This window comes from Aythya fuligula, unplaced genomic scaffold, assembly GCF_009819795.1.
Source record: "Aythya fuligula isolate bAytFul2 unplaced genomic scaffold, bAytFul2.pri scaffold_62_arrow_ctg1, whole genome shotgun sequence".
NCBI lineage: Eukaryota > Metazoa > Chordata > Aves > Anseriformes > Anatidae > Aythya > Aythya fuligula.
The window spans coordinates 1587-17752 of record NW_022473996.1 but is presented as its reverse complement, the minus strand read 5'-3'; the positions used below and the strand labels follow the sequence as shown (position 1 = coordinate 17752).

General features: G+C 52.9%; 1 protein-coding gene and 1 pseudogene across 1 annotated transcript; both read left to right on the top strand.

Annotated features, from left to right (window-relative positions):
- The first annotated feature begins 1345 nt into the window (after positions 1 to 1345).
- LOC116501659 lies at positions 1346 to 1591 on the top strand (annotated as a pseudogene).
- Positions 1592 to 10566: 8975 nt separating this feature from the next.
- On the top strand, positions 10567 to 12434 carry LOC116501660 (dynein light chain 1, cytoplasmic-like). The gene is made up of 2 exons (XM_032207249.1): positions 10567 to 10581; positions 12222 to 12434. The coding sequence occupies exons 1-2, from the start codon at positions 10567 to 10569 to the stop codon at positions 12432 to 12434; spliced, it is 228 nt and encodes a 75-aa protein (XP_032063140.1).
- Positions 12435 to 16166: the final 3732 nt, after the last annotated feature.

Sequence of the window (16166 nt, the reverse complement as noted above, 5' to 3'; positions counted from 1 at the left end):
TCTGAACTCTCTCCTCTACAAGCCGGTAGTTCTCCTGGGTCCGTCCGTTGTCTCCATCCAAATGTTCACCTTTCCTACCCCAGCCTTGGCTTGTTCCCTCGTTGCCTGTCCCCTGCCTCGGTTTGATGTCTTCTCTCCATTGTTTTTGCTCCTCATCCCTGCCTGGGCTAGCTGGTGCAGGGTCTCTGCTGGAAGCCCTTGCTCCTGCGCATACCCAGGAATCAGGCCCTGGCAGAGCAGTGGTCCGCCTCCTCTCCCTGTCTGTCTGCACCCCGGCTGATCATGTTGCTGGCACTGTGCTCCCCATGTGTGCCAGGAACCCCAGTGCTGCAGCTAAGGTAGATGCTGAGAATACACTTCTGCAGCCTCTGGTGTGGGAGGAGGCAGCCTGGGCACTGTGACCCAGGGAGCACTTGGTGCCTCGCTCAGGGCTCCCTGGATGATGGCTACAGAATGGAGTAGGAATGAAGTGACGATAATTTCGGCTCTTTCATTCGGATATCCAGAGACACTGCAGGTATGTTGGACACGTCCCTGGCTCTCTACCATCACGGCCAGCGCTGTGCTCACTGGGGCTTGGACAGGCTGATGGCTTCGACTGTGGAGCCCCACGTGTCAGGGGAGGTGTTCTGTGTCCCTCGTTTTCCAGAGCAGGAGCTGGTGGAGGACTTGCTGGCCTGATCTCTGATGGTGCTGTTGCAGTGAGAGGAGTGCTGTGCCTCTCTTCCTCGGGACATTCTGCCAGGGGAGCAGCTGATGGGGCAGTGTCTGTGGACTCCAGTGAGCCAGGAGAGGCGCTTGCTGGGTGTTCTGCTTCTTGTGCTGCAGCCTCCCTGTCCACTGCTGGCTGAGCTGCCCTCTTCCTGGGGAAAGGCCTGTGGGTCCGCCAGAGGCTGGCGAACCTGGGGTTGATCGAGCTGAGGATGATGATCTCTTCCTCTTCATGCCATCTCACAGGATTCCTTTCTTTCCTGCCTGGCTTTGATGTTAGCTGTGTCTTTTGCCCTTGCTTCTCACCCCTGCCTGGGCTGGCTGGGACAGGGGCTCTGCCGGCAGCCGTTGTTCCTTCACGTTCCTGGGGATCCTGGCAAAGCAGTGGTCCACCTGCTCTCCATGACTGTCTGGACCTCCACTGCTCTTGTTGGTGTCACTCTGCACCCTGTGTGTGCCACGTCCCCCAGGGCTGCTGGTATTGGCTGTGTTCCCTGTTCGCTGCAAAGTGCCTGTGCACGTGGTGGGAGATTGCATCCCCAACTTTCCCAGGCCCTGGAAGCAAATCCCCCAAAAGCGGAGCAGTGGCGTCACGAGCGGAGCCCCGGAGGCAACCGCGACTGTCTGAAAGGCAGGCATCAAGAATGCGGACATGTCAGAGGAGGAGCAGTAAGATGCTGTTGATTGCGCCACTCAGGCCTTGGCGAAGCACATTGAGAAGGGCATTGCTGCGCACATCAGGAAGGAATTTGACAAGAAATACAATCCCACTTGGCACTGCATCACAGGAGGGAACTGCGGCAGCTACGTGACTCCTGAGAGCAAGCACTTCACCTCCTTCTAGCTCAGCCAAGTTGCTATTCTTTTTGAGTCTGGTTAGAACCATGCGTTGCATGCTCAGCACAATAGCATGTTTTTGCAGGCATTGCTCTCCTGCGCACACTGCCAGTGTTACAGCCAGGGAAGCAAGCTGCTGCAGCAGCTCAACAGCAGAAGGCCACGGTTGTTCACTCATCCAATGCAGCTGCAAGGGAGCCTCCGTTTTTTTCGGGGAACTCCAGGCCTCTGGGTACAGCAAGGGACAGGCTTCCCCTATCTCTAGTTCTCTCTCTCCCCTCTTTGCTGGGAGGGTCTGGATGTGGGCATCTACTTCTCTGATTTGGCAGGTGGCTGCCACAGCTTGGGCCACGGCGTCTCCTTGGGCCAGACCTCAGAAAAGAGACACCGGTCCTCGCGGAGAGCTGCCGCCTGCTGGAAAAGCAAGACCAGGTTGTTCAGCAAAAGCTATAGCAGCAAATCCTCGTCTTGTGTGCTTGCAAGATGCTGGCAGTGCGTCAGGGGAGCTCCACAAGGATGGCAGAACAGGGATAGGGTTGTTACAAGGGTAGTGCTTCTGCAGATTTGACATTCCTCTAACCACTTCATGCCCTTCTCCACGGTAGGAAATAGGCTGCCTGTGCCGGCAACGAGATGAGAGAACTCTGCAGGCATCGCTGGCTGAGGAGCAGCTGAAGAAAGAAGGGGAGGGACAGCACGTGTGGGCACAGTGCAAGGCTCGTGGCGAAAGGAATGGGAGAGAGAGGGCCTGGGTATGCCAAGTGCTTTCAAGCACTCCAGAAGGAACCTCTCTCGTCTCTCAGGGGGCCATGTGCACACTCTTCCCCTTTGAGCTCTGCCAGGAAGCTTCTCTCAAAGACAAAACCCTGCCCTTTCTGAGCCTTGTTTTCCTTCGTGAAGGACGAGGGCTCCTGCAAAGCCCACTGCCCTGAAAGTGTTCTTGCCCTTAGCTTCGGAGGCCGACGGCTGAGGCCTTTCACGCTGCCTTTCTGAGAGAAAGCAGGCTGCAGGGAAGTTTTCCCCTGAGCCTGGGGAAACCCTGAGGGGACCACTGCCCCACTGCCATGGGACAGCTCCCACATTAGCAGCCCCATCTAAAAACGTTCCTTGTTTCTGCTTCCCCTGTAGCAGAAGACGCAGATGGAAATGCAGAGCTTGCAGAGGGAGAGTGCTTCCTCCATGGCACCCGTGGACCTGAAAGAGTCTCTGCAGATGGTACCAGTGGACACGAAACAGCAGCATGTCCTCATCTCTCACCCCCCGGAGAAGAAGGCTGAGGCAGCTCCTCTGAGCAAATCAAGTGCCAAGTAAGTAAGTGTTGGCCAGCTCCCACAAAGGCCAGGAAAAGCTGAGCTGCATCAGGCTGCCCGAGGGATCCAGCATGCGGGTTGCTCAGCTCTGGGCTTTGGCTCTCCATCCCCTGGCTGCTTCGGGGAGGCAAGGACCGTGGAGAGGCCCTGCCTCCAGGCGTCCCCCTGCAGACCCAAAGTCCTGAAGCTCCCCTGCAGCCGACAGTCACGTACCCACAGTGGAAGGGGGCTGTGCTCCCTGCTCCTGGGGCTGGGGGCAGGCAGAGCTGGGGACCTTCAGAGCCCACCTGAGAGTTTTTTTCTCTGTTGATGCAGCTGCACTTCAGTGTGGAGTGTGCAGGCAGGGAAAGTTCTGGAGAAGAGAAAGGAGGCCCTGCAGGAAGACAGGAGCAAGAGCAGAGCTGTGGACATCCGCGGGAAGACTGCGGAGGAGCTCCTGCTCTGGTAATCCTCTGCTGCAACAGCCTTCTTTCCACTAGCAACTAGGTGAGGCTGGGGGGGAGCCGGAGGAGGCAGCCCCCTGCGCTCTTGTCTTTGACTCAGCGAGCTGCTTTCCTTGGACACAGGGACTCGGTGAACTCCACGAGGGTCCTGACACATGTCCCACTGACGGCAGTTCCCTGCTGGGGCACCGGCTTGGTGAGCAAAAGCTTTTGCCGCAAAACCTCCTCTGTTGTGTTTGCAGGCTGCCGACAGGGAGTCAGGAGAGCTCCACAAGGACGGGAGAACAGGGCAAGGGCAAGCTGCCCAGACGGGACTGCCCTCCTTGCAGGCCCATCTACTCTATGTTACTCCTTGCTTCTTTTCCTTAGGTGTACCTCCGACAGGTGTCCTGAGTTATGCCTGCCTGTCCTTGCACGCCGGCATTCCTCAAGACACCGTGCAGCGCTGCAAGCGAGAGACCCTGCTCTTTCTGCCCTACGCCCGAGCCAAGAAGCAGGGTGTTGATTTCATCTTGAAGGACACTGGCTGGCTGCTCCTCTGCAACAAGTCCAAGTGCAGTTTTCCACAGCCCGGAAAATCCCCGGGCTGGGGGAATGGCTCCCCCCTTCCCTGCCCACAGCAAGCCCCTCTCAGACGCTGCCACCAAGGCTCTACAGCCCTGGAATGCGGTGCCCTGGAGGCGCACTGCCTTTGTCTTGCTTCCAGGATTGCGCTCTACACGCATTTCTTATTTCAAGATTTAATAAATAAATAAGTGGCTGTTCTACAGGTTTCTTTCCACACCCGAATGGATCAGCGTGCACGCTCCGGGGCGCCTGCTCGAGGCTTGTACGGGACAGAAATGGGAGAGCTTCATTCTTGGTGCCGGATTGCTCTGCTCAGTGATTATATAACATCAATAATTATGATAATAGTACTAAGAGAAATAACCCCCGCTAGCCACCCCTACATCTTGTTTATATATATTATATATATATAGATTGTTTATATATTGTAGATACTGTTCAGCATGACCCCAGATGGGATGGAATACCCCTTTGGCCACTTTGGGTCAGCTGCTCTGGGTCTGTCCCCTCCCAGCTCTTGCACCCCCAGCCTGCCCGTTGGCAGGACAGAGTGAGAAGCTGAAACGTCCTTGGCTTGGTGTGAGCACTGCTCTGCAACAACTAAAACATCAGCGTGTTATCTGCACTCTTCTCATCCGAAGCCAAAACATGGCACCCTACCAGCTACTAGGAGGAAAACTCTCTCTGTCCTAACTGAAACCAGGACACCCCACAATATAGTTGGTATAGTGTACATGTAATAGACCTGTAGGATGCTTTTTGGGCATGTCCATTAGAAGAAAAATCGAGGGATTATTTTGCTTTTGAATGGGAGAACCCAGAAACAGGAAGGAGACACCAGTTACGATGGACAGTACTACCACAGGGGTTTACTGAGTCTCCTAACCTCTTTTACAAATGTCGTGGTTTAACCCGGCCGGCAGCTAAACACCACGCAGCCGTTCGCTCCCCCTCCCCCTCCCTCTCTGGGACGGGAGAGAGAAATGGAAAGTGAAGCCCGAGAGTTGAGATAAAGACAGTTTAATAAGACAGGAAAATAACAATAACAATAACAATAACAATAACAATAACAATAACAATAACAATAACAATAACAATAACAATAACAATAACAATAACAATACAATGGTGATAATAGTACTACTACTAATAATATGTACAAACAAGTGATGCACAATGCAATTGCTCACCACCCGCTGACCGATGCCCAGCCTAACCCCGAGCAGTCCGGCCCCCTCCCCCGGCTAGCCACCCCTATATATTGTTTAGCATGACGTCAGATGGTATGGAATACCCCTTTGGCTAATTTGGGTCGCCTGTCCTGGGTCTGTCCCCTCCCAGCTCTTACTGCACCCCCAGCCTGCCTGTTGGCAGGACAGAGCAAAAGGCTGAGATGTCCTTGGCTTGGTATAAGCACTGCTCTGCAACAATTAAAACATCGGGGTGTTATCAGCACTCTTCTCATCCCAAGCCAAAACACAGCATTCCACCAGCTACTAGGAAGAAAATTCTGTTCTAACTGAAACCAGGACAACAAACTTTGGAAAAATTATTGCAATCTTTTGAGCAGGAGGGAGAAAAGTGGATCCTGCCAGATGGCAGAGAGATACTGCCTAAGAGTCGAGAAAGAAGCTGCTCTTTCGGATGCATTTACAGCCCCGTTGGGGAACTCGAGCATTGAGCGGTCAGTTTTTAAAATTTCACGGGGGCGTTGGGATATATGAGATTGCTCGGCAAATTGCTCAAGGGTGTCTAACATGTCAGAAGGTAAATAAGAAAAGTGTGAGGCAAGCACCTACTGGGGGACGGAGGATCGCATATAGGCCATTTGAAAGAGTACAGGGTGATTTCACCGAGCTACCCAAAATAGGACAATATAAATATTTGTTGGTGCTAGTGGATCAACTAACCCATTGGGTAGAGGCCTACCCTGTGGCGAGGCCAACTGCCGCTATGGCAAATAAAATTTTGATGGAAAATATACTACCGCGTTTTGGGTTGGTAGGGAGCATTGACTCTGACCAGGGGACACATTTCACATCTAAGCTGTTACGGGACTTAACCACAGCCCTAGGCATTAAATGGGAATACCATACTCCATGGCATCCACAAACTTCAGGACGAGTTGAGAGAATGAATCAAACGATTAAACAACAATTGGCTAAATCAATGATTGAAACCCAACTGTCTTGGATAAAATGTTTGCCACTAGCATTACTGCATATTAGGACTATGCCCCATAGTGAAACAGGTGTCTCACCTTATGAGATGTTCTATGGAATGCCGTATTCCAAGGAATGCCATTGGATTATACTTTGATAGAGAATTAGGAAAGCCAGAAATATGTGATTATGACAGGGAAACAACTACAACAATTAAGGGAAGAGGGAATTTTAGCACAAAACGCCCCACTGGGGTTTGCTATTCATAAGATACAACCAGGAGACAAGATCTTAATAAAACCTGGAGGGAAGAACCATTGAACCCTCAGTGCGAGGGACTGTACCTGGTTTTACTGACTACTGAAACAGCTGTGAGAACTGCAGAAAGGGACCCACGCATCCAGAATAAAAGGACCAGTAACTACTGAAACTTGGAGGGTTGAGTCCCCTCCTGGGGAACTGAAACTAAGGCTAAAGAGGGACTAATATTCTGGCAACGAGGCTCTGCATGAATTAAGGATGCCAAATAAAGGGGACAAGCCTGAAGGGAGGAAAGGGAAAAGGCAAGACCGGGGCAGGACCCTGCACTGCGGTGTGTATAGTCTACCGAGGGAGGCAACCCCTATGGGTATTGACTGCCGAGTGAGAGGGCCTCGACCGGACTTTTCCCACACTAAGGTCAGCTTGTCCCGAGAAAATAACATAAGAACCTTTTTTTAAACCTATATAAAATTGTGATTCGTTTTCCAGGAGCTGGATCACCCTGACAGGCCAAACGGTAACACAAGCCTGAATCGACCCTGAAGCGGGCCCAACCCCTTGACTGAAGGCGTTTGCCTATTATGATCCAGCTACGTGGGCAGAAGACAGATCCTGGGGCTATAGGACCCCATATACTTAATAGAATAATTAGGTTATTAGCTGTAATAGAAATAGTTATAAATAAAACCGGAGGTGCACTTGGATTAATTGCAAAGCAAAATACCAAGATGAGAACTGCTTTGTATCAAATTGCCTAGCTTTGGATTATTTACTAGCACAAGAAGGAGAAGTCCGTGGAAAATTTAGCTTTAGTAATTGCTGTTTAAAGATTGATAAAAAGGGTGTTTCTTCCTAGTAGCTGATAGAATGTTATGTTCTGGTTTAGGATGAGAAGAATGCTAATAATATGCTGATGTTCTAATTGTTACAGAGCAGTGCTTACACCAAGCCAAGGATGTTTCAGCTTCTCACTGTCCTGCCAGCAGGCAGGCTGGGAGGAGGGCCGGACTGCTCGGGGTTAGGCTGGGCATCGGACAGCAGGTGGTGAGCAACTGCATTGTGCATCACTTGTTTCGTACACATTATTACTAGTAGTACTATTATCATCATTATTGTTATTATTATTATTGATATTATTTTCTTGTTTTTATCTCAACTCACAGGCTTCACTTTCCCATTTCTCTCTCCCATCCCAGAGAAGGAGGGGGGGAGGTGAGCGAGCGGCTGTGTGTTGTTTAGCTGCCCGCTGGGTTAAATCACAACAGAAAGAAAAGCTGTAAATGAACTTGTAAAGGAAATGAGAAAATTGGCCCACGTCCCAGCACAAACCTGGAAGGATATGGAATGGGATTTCTTTTCATGGCTGCCTGGTGGACCATGGGTTAAAAGAGTGTTATTTTTATTCTTATGTGGTGTAATGATGTTATTGTTTATACCTTGTATGATACCTTGCCTTACATTATTAATACACCGGGTGATAAATAGTACATTTGTAATAACTTCATTAAAAAAGGAAGGGGATATGTCAATTATGATGCTTAAGAATTGGACCCTCCAAGAACGGACTGATGAAATCCAGTTATTAACAACAGAAGAGACACAAATTGAGGATATTAAAAAGAAGATAAGGGATTGTGAAGAATGTTTTAACAATTTGTGTCCATAAAGAACAGTCCTGTCTGCCTCTGGGCCCTGCACTGGCAATTTAATTCTTGAACCACAGATGCAGTGTATCCAGTCTCCCCCTCATTCTAGTCAATTTATCAAGTCTTCAGAAAATACTCCTCAAATTTATGAACCTGTTTGCTTTTGTTATTCCGGACTTCTATTTCTAACAGTTACAGCCTTTTTGTTGTCTTCTTTGAGATTAACTTAACACTGCTATAGGTGTGACTGTCCCTGTGAACGGCTGCTGAGGAATGTTTTAATTATTTGTGAAGTGTCAATAAGAAAGCTATTTGTGTTTGTATGAAGTCTGATGGTTTCTGGGGGTTTCAGAACAACTGATAACAACTAGTGACTGTTATGGGATACTATGCAGGCCTCTGATATCTGGCCAGGTGGCCAAGAGATTAAGAAGAAGAAAAAAAAGAAGCTGAAGGACGGCTAGGAGACAAGACCTGCAGGGGATGCTGTGTAAACTTGACACGGTGCCACGGAAGTACAAAGGGGAAGGACAAGAAAAAAACCTTGGAGAGGAAGACTACGAGCCTTCAGCATGAAAGACCCCTAGAGACCCCCAGAGGGACCAGCGGAGACTGATGCGCATGCTCCAGTAGGAGGGACTGGACCCCGGAAGCTAATTATAATAACCTATTTTTTTTTTAGAAGTAGTAATGAATATGTATTAGTCTAGGAGTATAAAAATCAGCTACTTGATGTGGCTGGTGTGCGTCCTGGTGGAGCGGAGACTCCCGGTGCACCCAGCGCTGTTTGCTTACCTCTATTCTTTTATATTCTTTTAATAAATCCTATTTTTTATTTAATCCTATTTTGAAGAACGAGCCATTTCTAACACCTTTAATTAAACCTTTCTCATCTCCAACCTCGAGTTCTCTGTGTTGTATTTTCTCCCCCTTCCTCTTTGAGGAGAGGGGGAGTGAGAGAGCGGTTGTGGTGGAGCTCGGCTGCTCACCTGAGTCAAACCACCACAGTACTCCAGAACCAAGTGGTATTGGGTTTATTAGTAGCCTCACAGGAGAGCGTGTGCTGTAATTACTGCTAGTTGCTCTATGCATGTAGATCAAAAGGGGCAAATGTGACTGATCTCCAAAATCTTTGGGAAAGAAACCCAAAAGCAGAAGCCCCTTCTCCACCTTCTTCTTGGGGCGTTGCTGCTGCAGCGAGAGGGGCTTCACTGGCCTCCCCCACAGGGCCTCCGGCCAAGGCAGAGGCCGAGGATGTACATTCTGCAGCCTCTGCTGTGGGAGGAGGCAGCCTGGGCACTGTGACCCAGGGAGCACTTGCTGCCTTGCTTGGGGCTCCCTGGATGATGGCTACAGAGTGGAATAGGACTGCAGCAACGATGGTCTCAACTCTTTCATCCAGCTCTTCGTCAGAGACACTGCAGGCATGTCGGGCACGTCCCTGGCTCTCCACCACCGCCACAGGGCTGCGTGGGCCACGTTCCCCCCTCTCTGCCCTCACTGCCCTGTCCCTGTCGCCAGATTTGCAGGGAAGAGCTGGCAAAAGCTCTCGCTGGCTGTGGGCCTCTGTGCCCGATGCCTTTGCTCTTCCTCTGGCAGAAGGTGCAGAGGCTGCTGCTTGCAGAGGGGGCAGCTTGCAAGTGGCCCTTTCAGATGATGATGTCTGTGCTGCAGGCACTTGCTTGAGAGTCGCTGCCAGCCTTGGCAAAGGCGGCACGGCTGGCAGCTGCATTCCTCGGCCTGCTGCACCCCACGGTGTGGCAGCGTCTTCATGTCTTGCAGCTTCTTCTCCATCTGCAAGAGAAGGCGACGAGAAAGGCCAAGTTACTTGGGCCATTTCTGCCATTCTGCTCCGTGTCCCCGCTAGAAGTGCTGCTGTGAGCTGCCCTGCAGCGGGCTGGGAGTCATCCTTATTCTGGTGCTCCATGCTATGCTCCAGGTCCTCTGACCAAGAACTCCAACGGGCACCCAGGGGAGCTGCTGCCTCCTGACAGAGCTGCTCTCCTGAGAGCGAGTGGGCAGCCCGGCCTACTTGCTCTATGTATGTAGATCAAAAGGGGCGAATGTGACTGATCTCCAAAGTCTTTGGGAAAGAAACCAATCCTACTCAGAGTGGCTCAAGATGACGCTTCCAGGGGATTCAGAAACATTTGGGAGAAACTGACTTTGCGGTTACCTGACTGGAATTGGCTCAAGCAGCTGTTTGTTGGTGTTACAATGATAAAGGCGTTGCATATCTGGCATCCCCCTGACTTTGGAAGAAAACCATTGGGCCCTAATGTTGGAAAACCTCAAGAACGGAGGACGTGTAGAAGTGCAGAAACAGCAATAGGAGTGAGAAAAGAAGAAGGGGGCATTGTGAGAACAAAGCTGTGTTTTTGCAGTGGAAAACTCCGCTAACCTTGCATATTCAAAGGGGTTGTGCAGGCATGGCAGTAGCAAAGCAGTGGGGAGGACATTAAGCAGATAAAGGGAAGGTCCCGCTGTCCCAGGATAAGGAGGATAGCTAAGACAACCAGGATGAGCTGCACAAAATTAGTAGGAAAAGAAAAATCACGGGCCCTCTAGTCACGAGAGATGAAGAAAAGGAAGAGGGGAAATTAAAGGTTGGTCAAATAAAATTGTACATATGTGCTATCGAAAGGCGTCGAGGAGTTTGTCAACCCGTAGTGCACAGCCCATGAGGAAACAGGGTCACCATGAGTCAGGTGTCGGGTAATAGGGAAGAAAAGGTTATGGCATACTCTTCGTGTGCGCTCCTGCTCGCAGGAGGCCCGCCATTGCAATCGTGAATAAAATAGCTTCACAGAAGACCCTGACTGAAAACAATATCGAGCCTTTTCTCTCACTGGGGCGCTGTCCCGTGCCTCCCTGTGATGCTTCTGTGGGTGCTGCAGAGCTCCCTGAGGGCCTCGTGCCCACCACGCGCGCTGTGCTTACCTGGTGCCCTGGAACCAAGGGAGAAGCCACTGCTCCTGTTTCCGCAGCTGCTGCTGGGCTGAGAAGATCTGTGCTGTCCTCCCTGAGCGGCTCTGCAGTCAAAGGAGAAGCCCCTTCTTCTCCTCTGGTGCTGCTGCTGGACCAAGAGGGGCTTCCCTGGCTTCCTCCCCAGGTCGTCCAGCCCAGGGAGAAGCCACTGCTCCTTCTTGCGGTGCTGCTCCTGGACCGAGAGGGTCTTTGCTGACTTTGCACACGGGGCCTCCAGCCAAAGGAGAAGCCACTTCTTTTCGTTCTTCCTCTGCTGCTGCTGCAGCGAGAGGGGCTTTGCTGGCCTCCCCCACAGGGCCTCCAGCCAAGGCAGAGGCTGAGGATGCAGAGTCTGCAGGCTCTGCTGTGGGAGGAGGCACCCTGGGCCCTGTGGCCGAGGGAGCACTTGCTGCCTTGCTCGTGGCTCCCTGGCTCATGGCTACAGCACAGCGTAGGACTGCAGAGATGATGATCCGGGCTGTTTCATACGGATGTTCGTCACAGGCACTGGAGGCGTGTTGGTCGTGTCCCTGTCTCTCGGCCATCGCCACAGTGCTGTGCTCACTGGGAGTGGGACAGGCTGGTGGCTTTGATTCTTGCGACACTGCTGTGGGGGGAGGCGCTCTGTACACCTCATTTGTGCACACTGAAGGAGGACTTGCTGGTCTGCTCTCTGCAGCTGCTCTTGTGGAGAGAGGCGTTTCGTTCTGCCAGCGAAACAGCTGTGGTGCAGTGTCTGTGGACTCCAGTGAGCCAGGAGAGGCGCTTGCTGGGTGTTCTGCTTCTTGTGCTTCAGCCTCCCTGTCCACGCTGCTGGCTGAGCTGCCCTCTTCCTGGGGAAAAACCTGTGGGTCTGCGCAGAGGCTGGGGAACCTGGGGTTGATCCAGGAGCTGAGGATGATGATCTCTTCCTCTTCATGCCATCTCACAGGATTCCTTTCTTTCCTGCCTGGCTTTGATGTTTAGCTGTGTCTTTTGCCCTTGCTTCTCACCCCTGCCTGGGCTGGCTGGGACAGGGGCTCTGCCGGCAGCCGTTGTTCCTTCACGTTCCTGGGGATCCTGGCAAAGCAGTGGTCCACCTGCTCTCCATGACTGTCTGGACCTCCACTGCTCTTGTTGGTGTCACTCTGCACCCTGTGTGTGCCACGTCCCCCAGGGCTGCTGGTATAGGTTGTGTTCCCTGTTCGCTGCAAAGTGCCTGTGCACGTGGTGGGAGATTGCATCCCCAACTTTCCCAGGCCCTGGAAGCAAATCCCCCAAAAGCGGAGCGGTGGCGTCACGAGCGGAGCCCCGGAGGCAACCGCGACTGTCTGAAAGGCAGGCATCAAGAATGCGGACATGTCAGAGGAGGAGCAGCAAGATGCTGTTGATTGCGCCACTCAGGCCTTGGCGAAGCACATCGAGAAGGGCATTGCTGCGCACATCAGGAAGGAATTTGACAAGAAATACAATCCCACTTGGCACTGCATCACAGGAGGGAACTGTGGCAGCTACGTGACTCCTGAGAGCAAGCACTTCACCTCCTTCTAGCTCAGCCAAGTTGCTATTCTTTTTGAGTCTGGTTAGAACCATGGGCTCCTCCTGACACTTGCATCTGGTTACAGGACTTTGCTGGCTCCTATGGCTGGTTACTTCAGCCTTCCTGAGGAAACAAACCTTGGTCTTCAAGGGCAATGGCAGGGATTATGCTATAGCAGAAGGTCTTACATTGTGGATATAAAAAGGAAAAATACCAAAAAAAAAGTCTTCCTTGTCTTTATTTATTTATTTTTCTTAAAGGTTTCATCTTTGCTAGTAGAGCTGTTGGAGGCGTTTGGACTTTCAGAGTTCTCTAGCCATCTACAGTGTTGCCTCATTTCAGCTTGTGCTATGTGAGTACCGACGGTGTTTTGTTCTTCCTGTTCCAAAACATCTCCTCTTTTTATTTTCTTGTATTGCTGGATACACTAAGAAACATGGCTATGCTGTCACAAAGCCCGAATGCTTTCTTTTTCCGCTGATGCCTCTTGGAAATTGGATTTGGAAAATGAACGCCAAGCCCCAATTTAAAATGTTGAAATTAAAAGATTTGGATCCATACAAGTCCATGCATCCGGATGGGATTCATCCCAGAGTGCTTGGAGAGCTGGCTGACATCATCGCGGGACCTCTCTCAGTTATTTTTCAATGGTCTTGGCAATCTGGAGAGGTCCCAGTAGAGCGGCAGCTCTATTTGTGGGGAAAGGCTTGTGGTTCCTCGCAGAGGCTGGGGAACGTGGGCTTGATCCTGGAGTTGAGGATGACAACGTCTTCCTCTTCATCCCATCCCACAGGACCCTTTTCTTTCCTGCCCCGGCCCAGGCTTCTCACATCCTTGCCTCTCTCCTGCCTGGGCTTGACGTTTTGCTCTCTGTGTTGCTTTTGCTTCTCAACACGGTCTGGGCTAGCTGGTGCAGGGTCTCTGATGGCAGCCGTTGTTCCTGCACATACCCGGGCTCAGGCCCTGGCAGAGCAGTGGTCCATCTCCTCTCCATGTCTGTCCGGACCCCGGCTGATCTTGTTGCTGGCACTGTGCACCCCATGTGTGCCGGGTCCCCCAGTTCTGCCGGTCATTGGCCATGTTCCCAGCTTTTAGCCATCGTCTTTGCCAGACCTCTGCCTGAGGGAGAAGGCAAGACCTCTGCCTTGCCTTCCTCGTGGCTCCCTCCTTGCAGGCTATGGCACTGGTAATGACACTGGGGACGAAGACCTTTACTTGGTTTTCCGTTTCTACGGCACGGGCTGCAGGGCTGTTTTTGGCAGGGGGCCAAAAACACCTTCTTCAATTCTGGGGCCCTGCTGTGGGGAGAGGTGGGGAGCGGTGGCCTTTGGTCCCGGCTTGCTCAGCTCGCTGGTGCCCCTACAGGAAAGATGCTCCCTGAGTGCACAGACAGACAGAAAAGCTGCTCCCCGACAGGGCAGCTCCTGACCCTTCCTCTGACAGCCCTGGCGGCCATTTGGCAGTTCTGCCTGCCCCCCGCGCCACAAGCTGGCTGAGGCCTAGGCCTGTCCGCAGCACGGCTGTCAGTGATGGCGGGCGGCACCTAGAGCCAAGAGGCCTTTCCTTTTCTTCGTGCTGAAGGAAACGTGCTGTCTGGAGCGAGCAGTGCCGCTTTTCTCCGCATTCCGGGGCTGTCATGGTAAGTGACATGGCCTCTCACTTTGAGGGCCCTGTTTTTCGTCAGCATTTGTGAGGGGCTTCTGCATCCCCCCCGCTCACTTGTTGCGGCCAGGGCTTCCCCCCAGGATGTCTGGGCAGGCCCATGCCGCTGGGCAGGCTCTGGGTGGGCCTCGTCCCCTGCAGGGGCAGGCGTCTGCCGCTGAGCCCACAGCCCAGGAGCGGCTCCTGCACTCGCGGCTGCCCCTGCCCGGGCTGCTGCCGCTGCTTCTGGAACCTTCCTGCAGCCTCTGCAGCTGGCGCCTGCGTGGCGGCGGCTCGGTGGGCTTGGCAGCCCGGGATCTGCCCCTTGCTGCTCTGGCAATATGCACAAAAGAAGAGCCCAGCTCCAGCAGAAGGACGGGATCCGTTCTGCCTGGCGCTTGTGTGGTGCCTGTGGCCAGAGTGGGCAGGCCAGCATGTCGCTGGGGCTGGCACTCAAGGCTTTCCCTCCTTGTTGGGAACTCCTTGGCTGGATTTCACTGAGCTCAGGGTGTTGGCTCTGCTCTTCGTAGCCCAGCTCTTCTTTAGAGGGCAAAAAGGAGGGAGCTGGGACAAAACACTGAGGCCATCGCCAGGGCTCTCCAGCAATGACACCGTCTGGCACCTGCTGTGAGCAGTGGCCAAGGCAGGAGGGCCCAGCTTCTTGCTTGGAGAAGCCCCCGAAATACTGATCCGTGTTCCTGATTTCTTGCTTTTCAGGGTGTCACAATACCTGGGCTGGGCGCCTTCTTTGCTGGTAAACAGCAGCGGTCCAGCGGAGAAAGACACTAAGAGCAGGCAATGTGAGAGCTGGCTCCTGGCAGTGCTGGCAGGTACAGCTTTTGCTCTACCTATGAAAATGTCGCCCCATTAATCTGCAACTTTTGTCACCTTTACCCATCTGATTCTCTTACTCGCCCCACTGCAGGGGAGTGAGCGAGCAGCTGTGGGGCTCATTTTATAACCTGTTGGGGTTAACTGACAGTAGATGGCAGCAGTGTTCAGGGCTGAGTTCATGAGGTGAGGACAGGTCTAAGGAAACCTCCGTTTTGGGGTCTCTTGCTGGAAAAGGCAAGTATTTGTGAGTACGTCTCCAGCAGCCCAGAGCCTTCCTCCTTTCTCTTCCCTTCCTTAGTCTGAGCGAGAAGACTCACGTATGGAATGAACGTGAAAGGTGCTGGCACGTACAAGCTAAATAGTACTGGATAAAGGCGGCGGTAACCAGCCTCAGCCGTGCCGCATACGGGCTGTGAGAAATGGGAAGAGAAGAGCTGGCAGCAGTCTCCTCTGTTCTTTCCCATTTCTGGCTGGGAACACGATAAGCCCATCGGGACAGTGCTTGTTTGGCAGGGGCCGTGACAATTTTGCTGGGCTGGGGGAAGCCTCCCTGGGCCTCTGTGACACACGCAGACCACCCCCAGAGGACCAGAGCCCCAGCAGTGCCTTTGGCAGTGGGCAGCACATCCTTGCAGTGCACAGCAGGAGATGCGGTGATGCAGTATGGGGTGGGCACGTGTGCGCTGGGGAAACTCGAACCCGAGAATCACTGAGGTTAGAAGAGACCTTCAAGATCATCTGGCCCGAGCATCCCCCCTACCACCAGTATCACCCACTAAACCATGTCCCTGAGCACACGTTTCGTGTGGAGGGACATTGGCCAGAAGAGGGGCAGAAAGCGCTTTGTGGGAGTTTGTTCCCAGGCCTTGCGCAGCAGCAGCCGCCTGCGGAGGCTGCGTGCCCACGTGGTTCGGTCACAAAGTGGAAGGGGGCCGTGCTCCTGAAGCTCTGCTCGGGCTGCCGCTGTGCTCTTGAGGAGCTGCCTTGCAGGGAAGAGCCGAAGGCACTGGGAAGCAGCGGCCCTGCGTGGGACAAATCCACGAGTGCTCCCCATCGTGTGCAGCAGCTGGCTCGTGTTCCCAGCTCTCACGCACCTTCAGACAATGGTGAGCCGTCAGGGGGTGCCTGAGGACCAGGCAGCTGCACAGCCCTCTCGAGCTGCAGTTCCTCCTGGGGACAGGGACCGGGGGTCTCAGGACATGGGCAACGACTCCCTTGGTCACCAGGGCTGTGCTGCAGGAGCGGGCTGGCTTGCAGCATGACCTCTC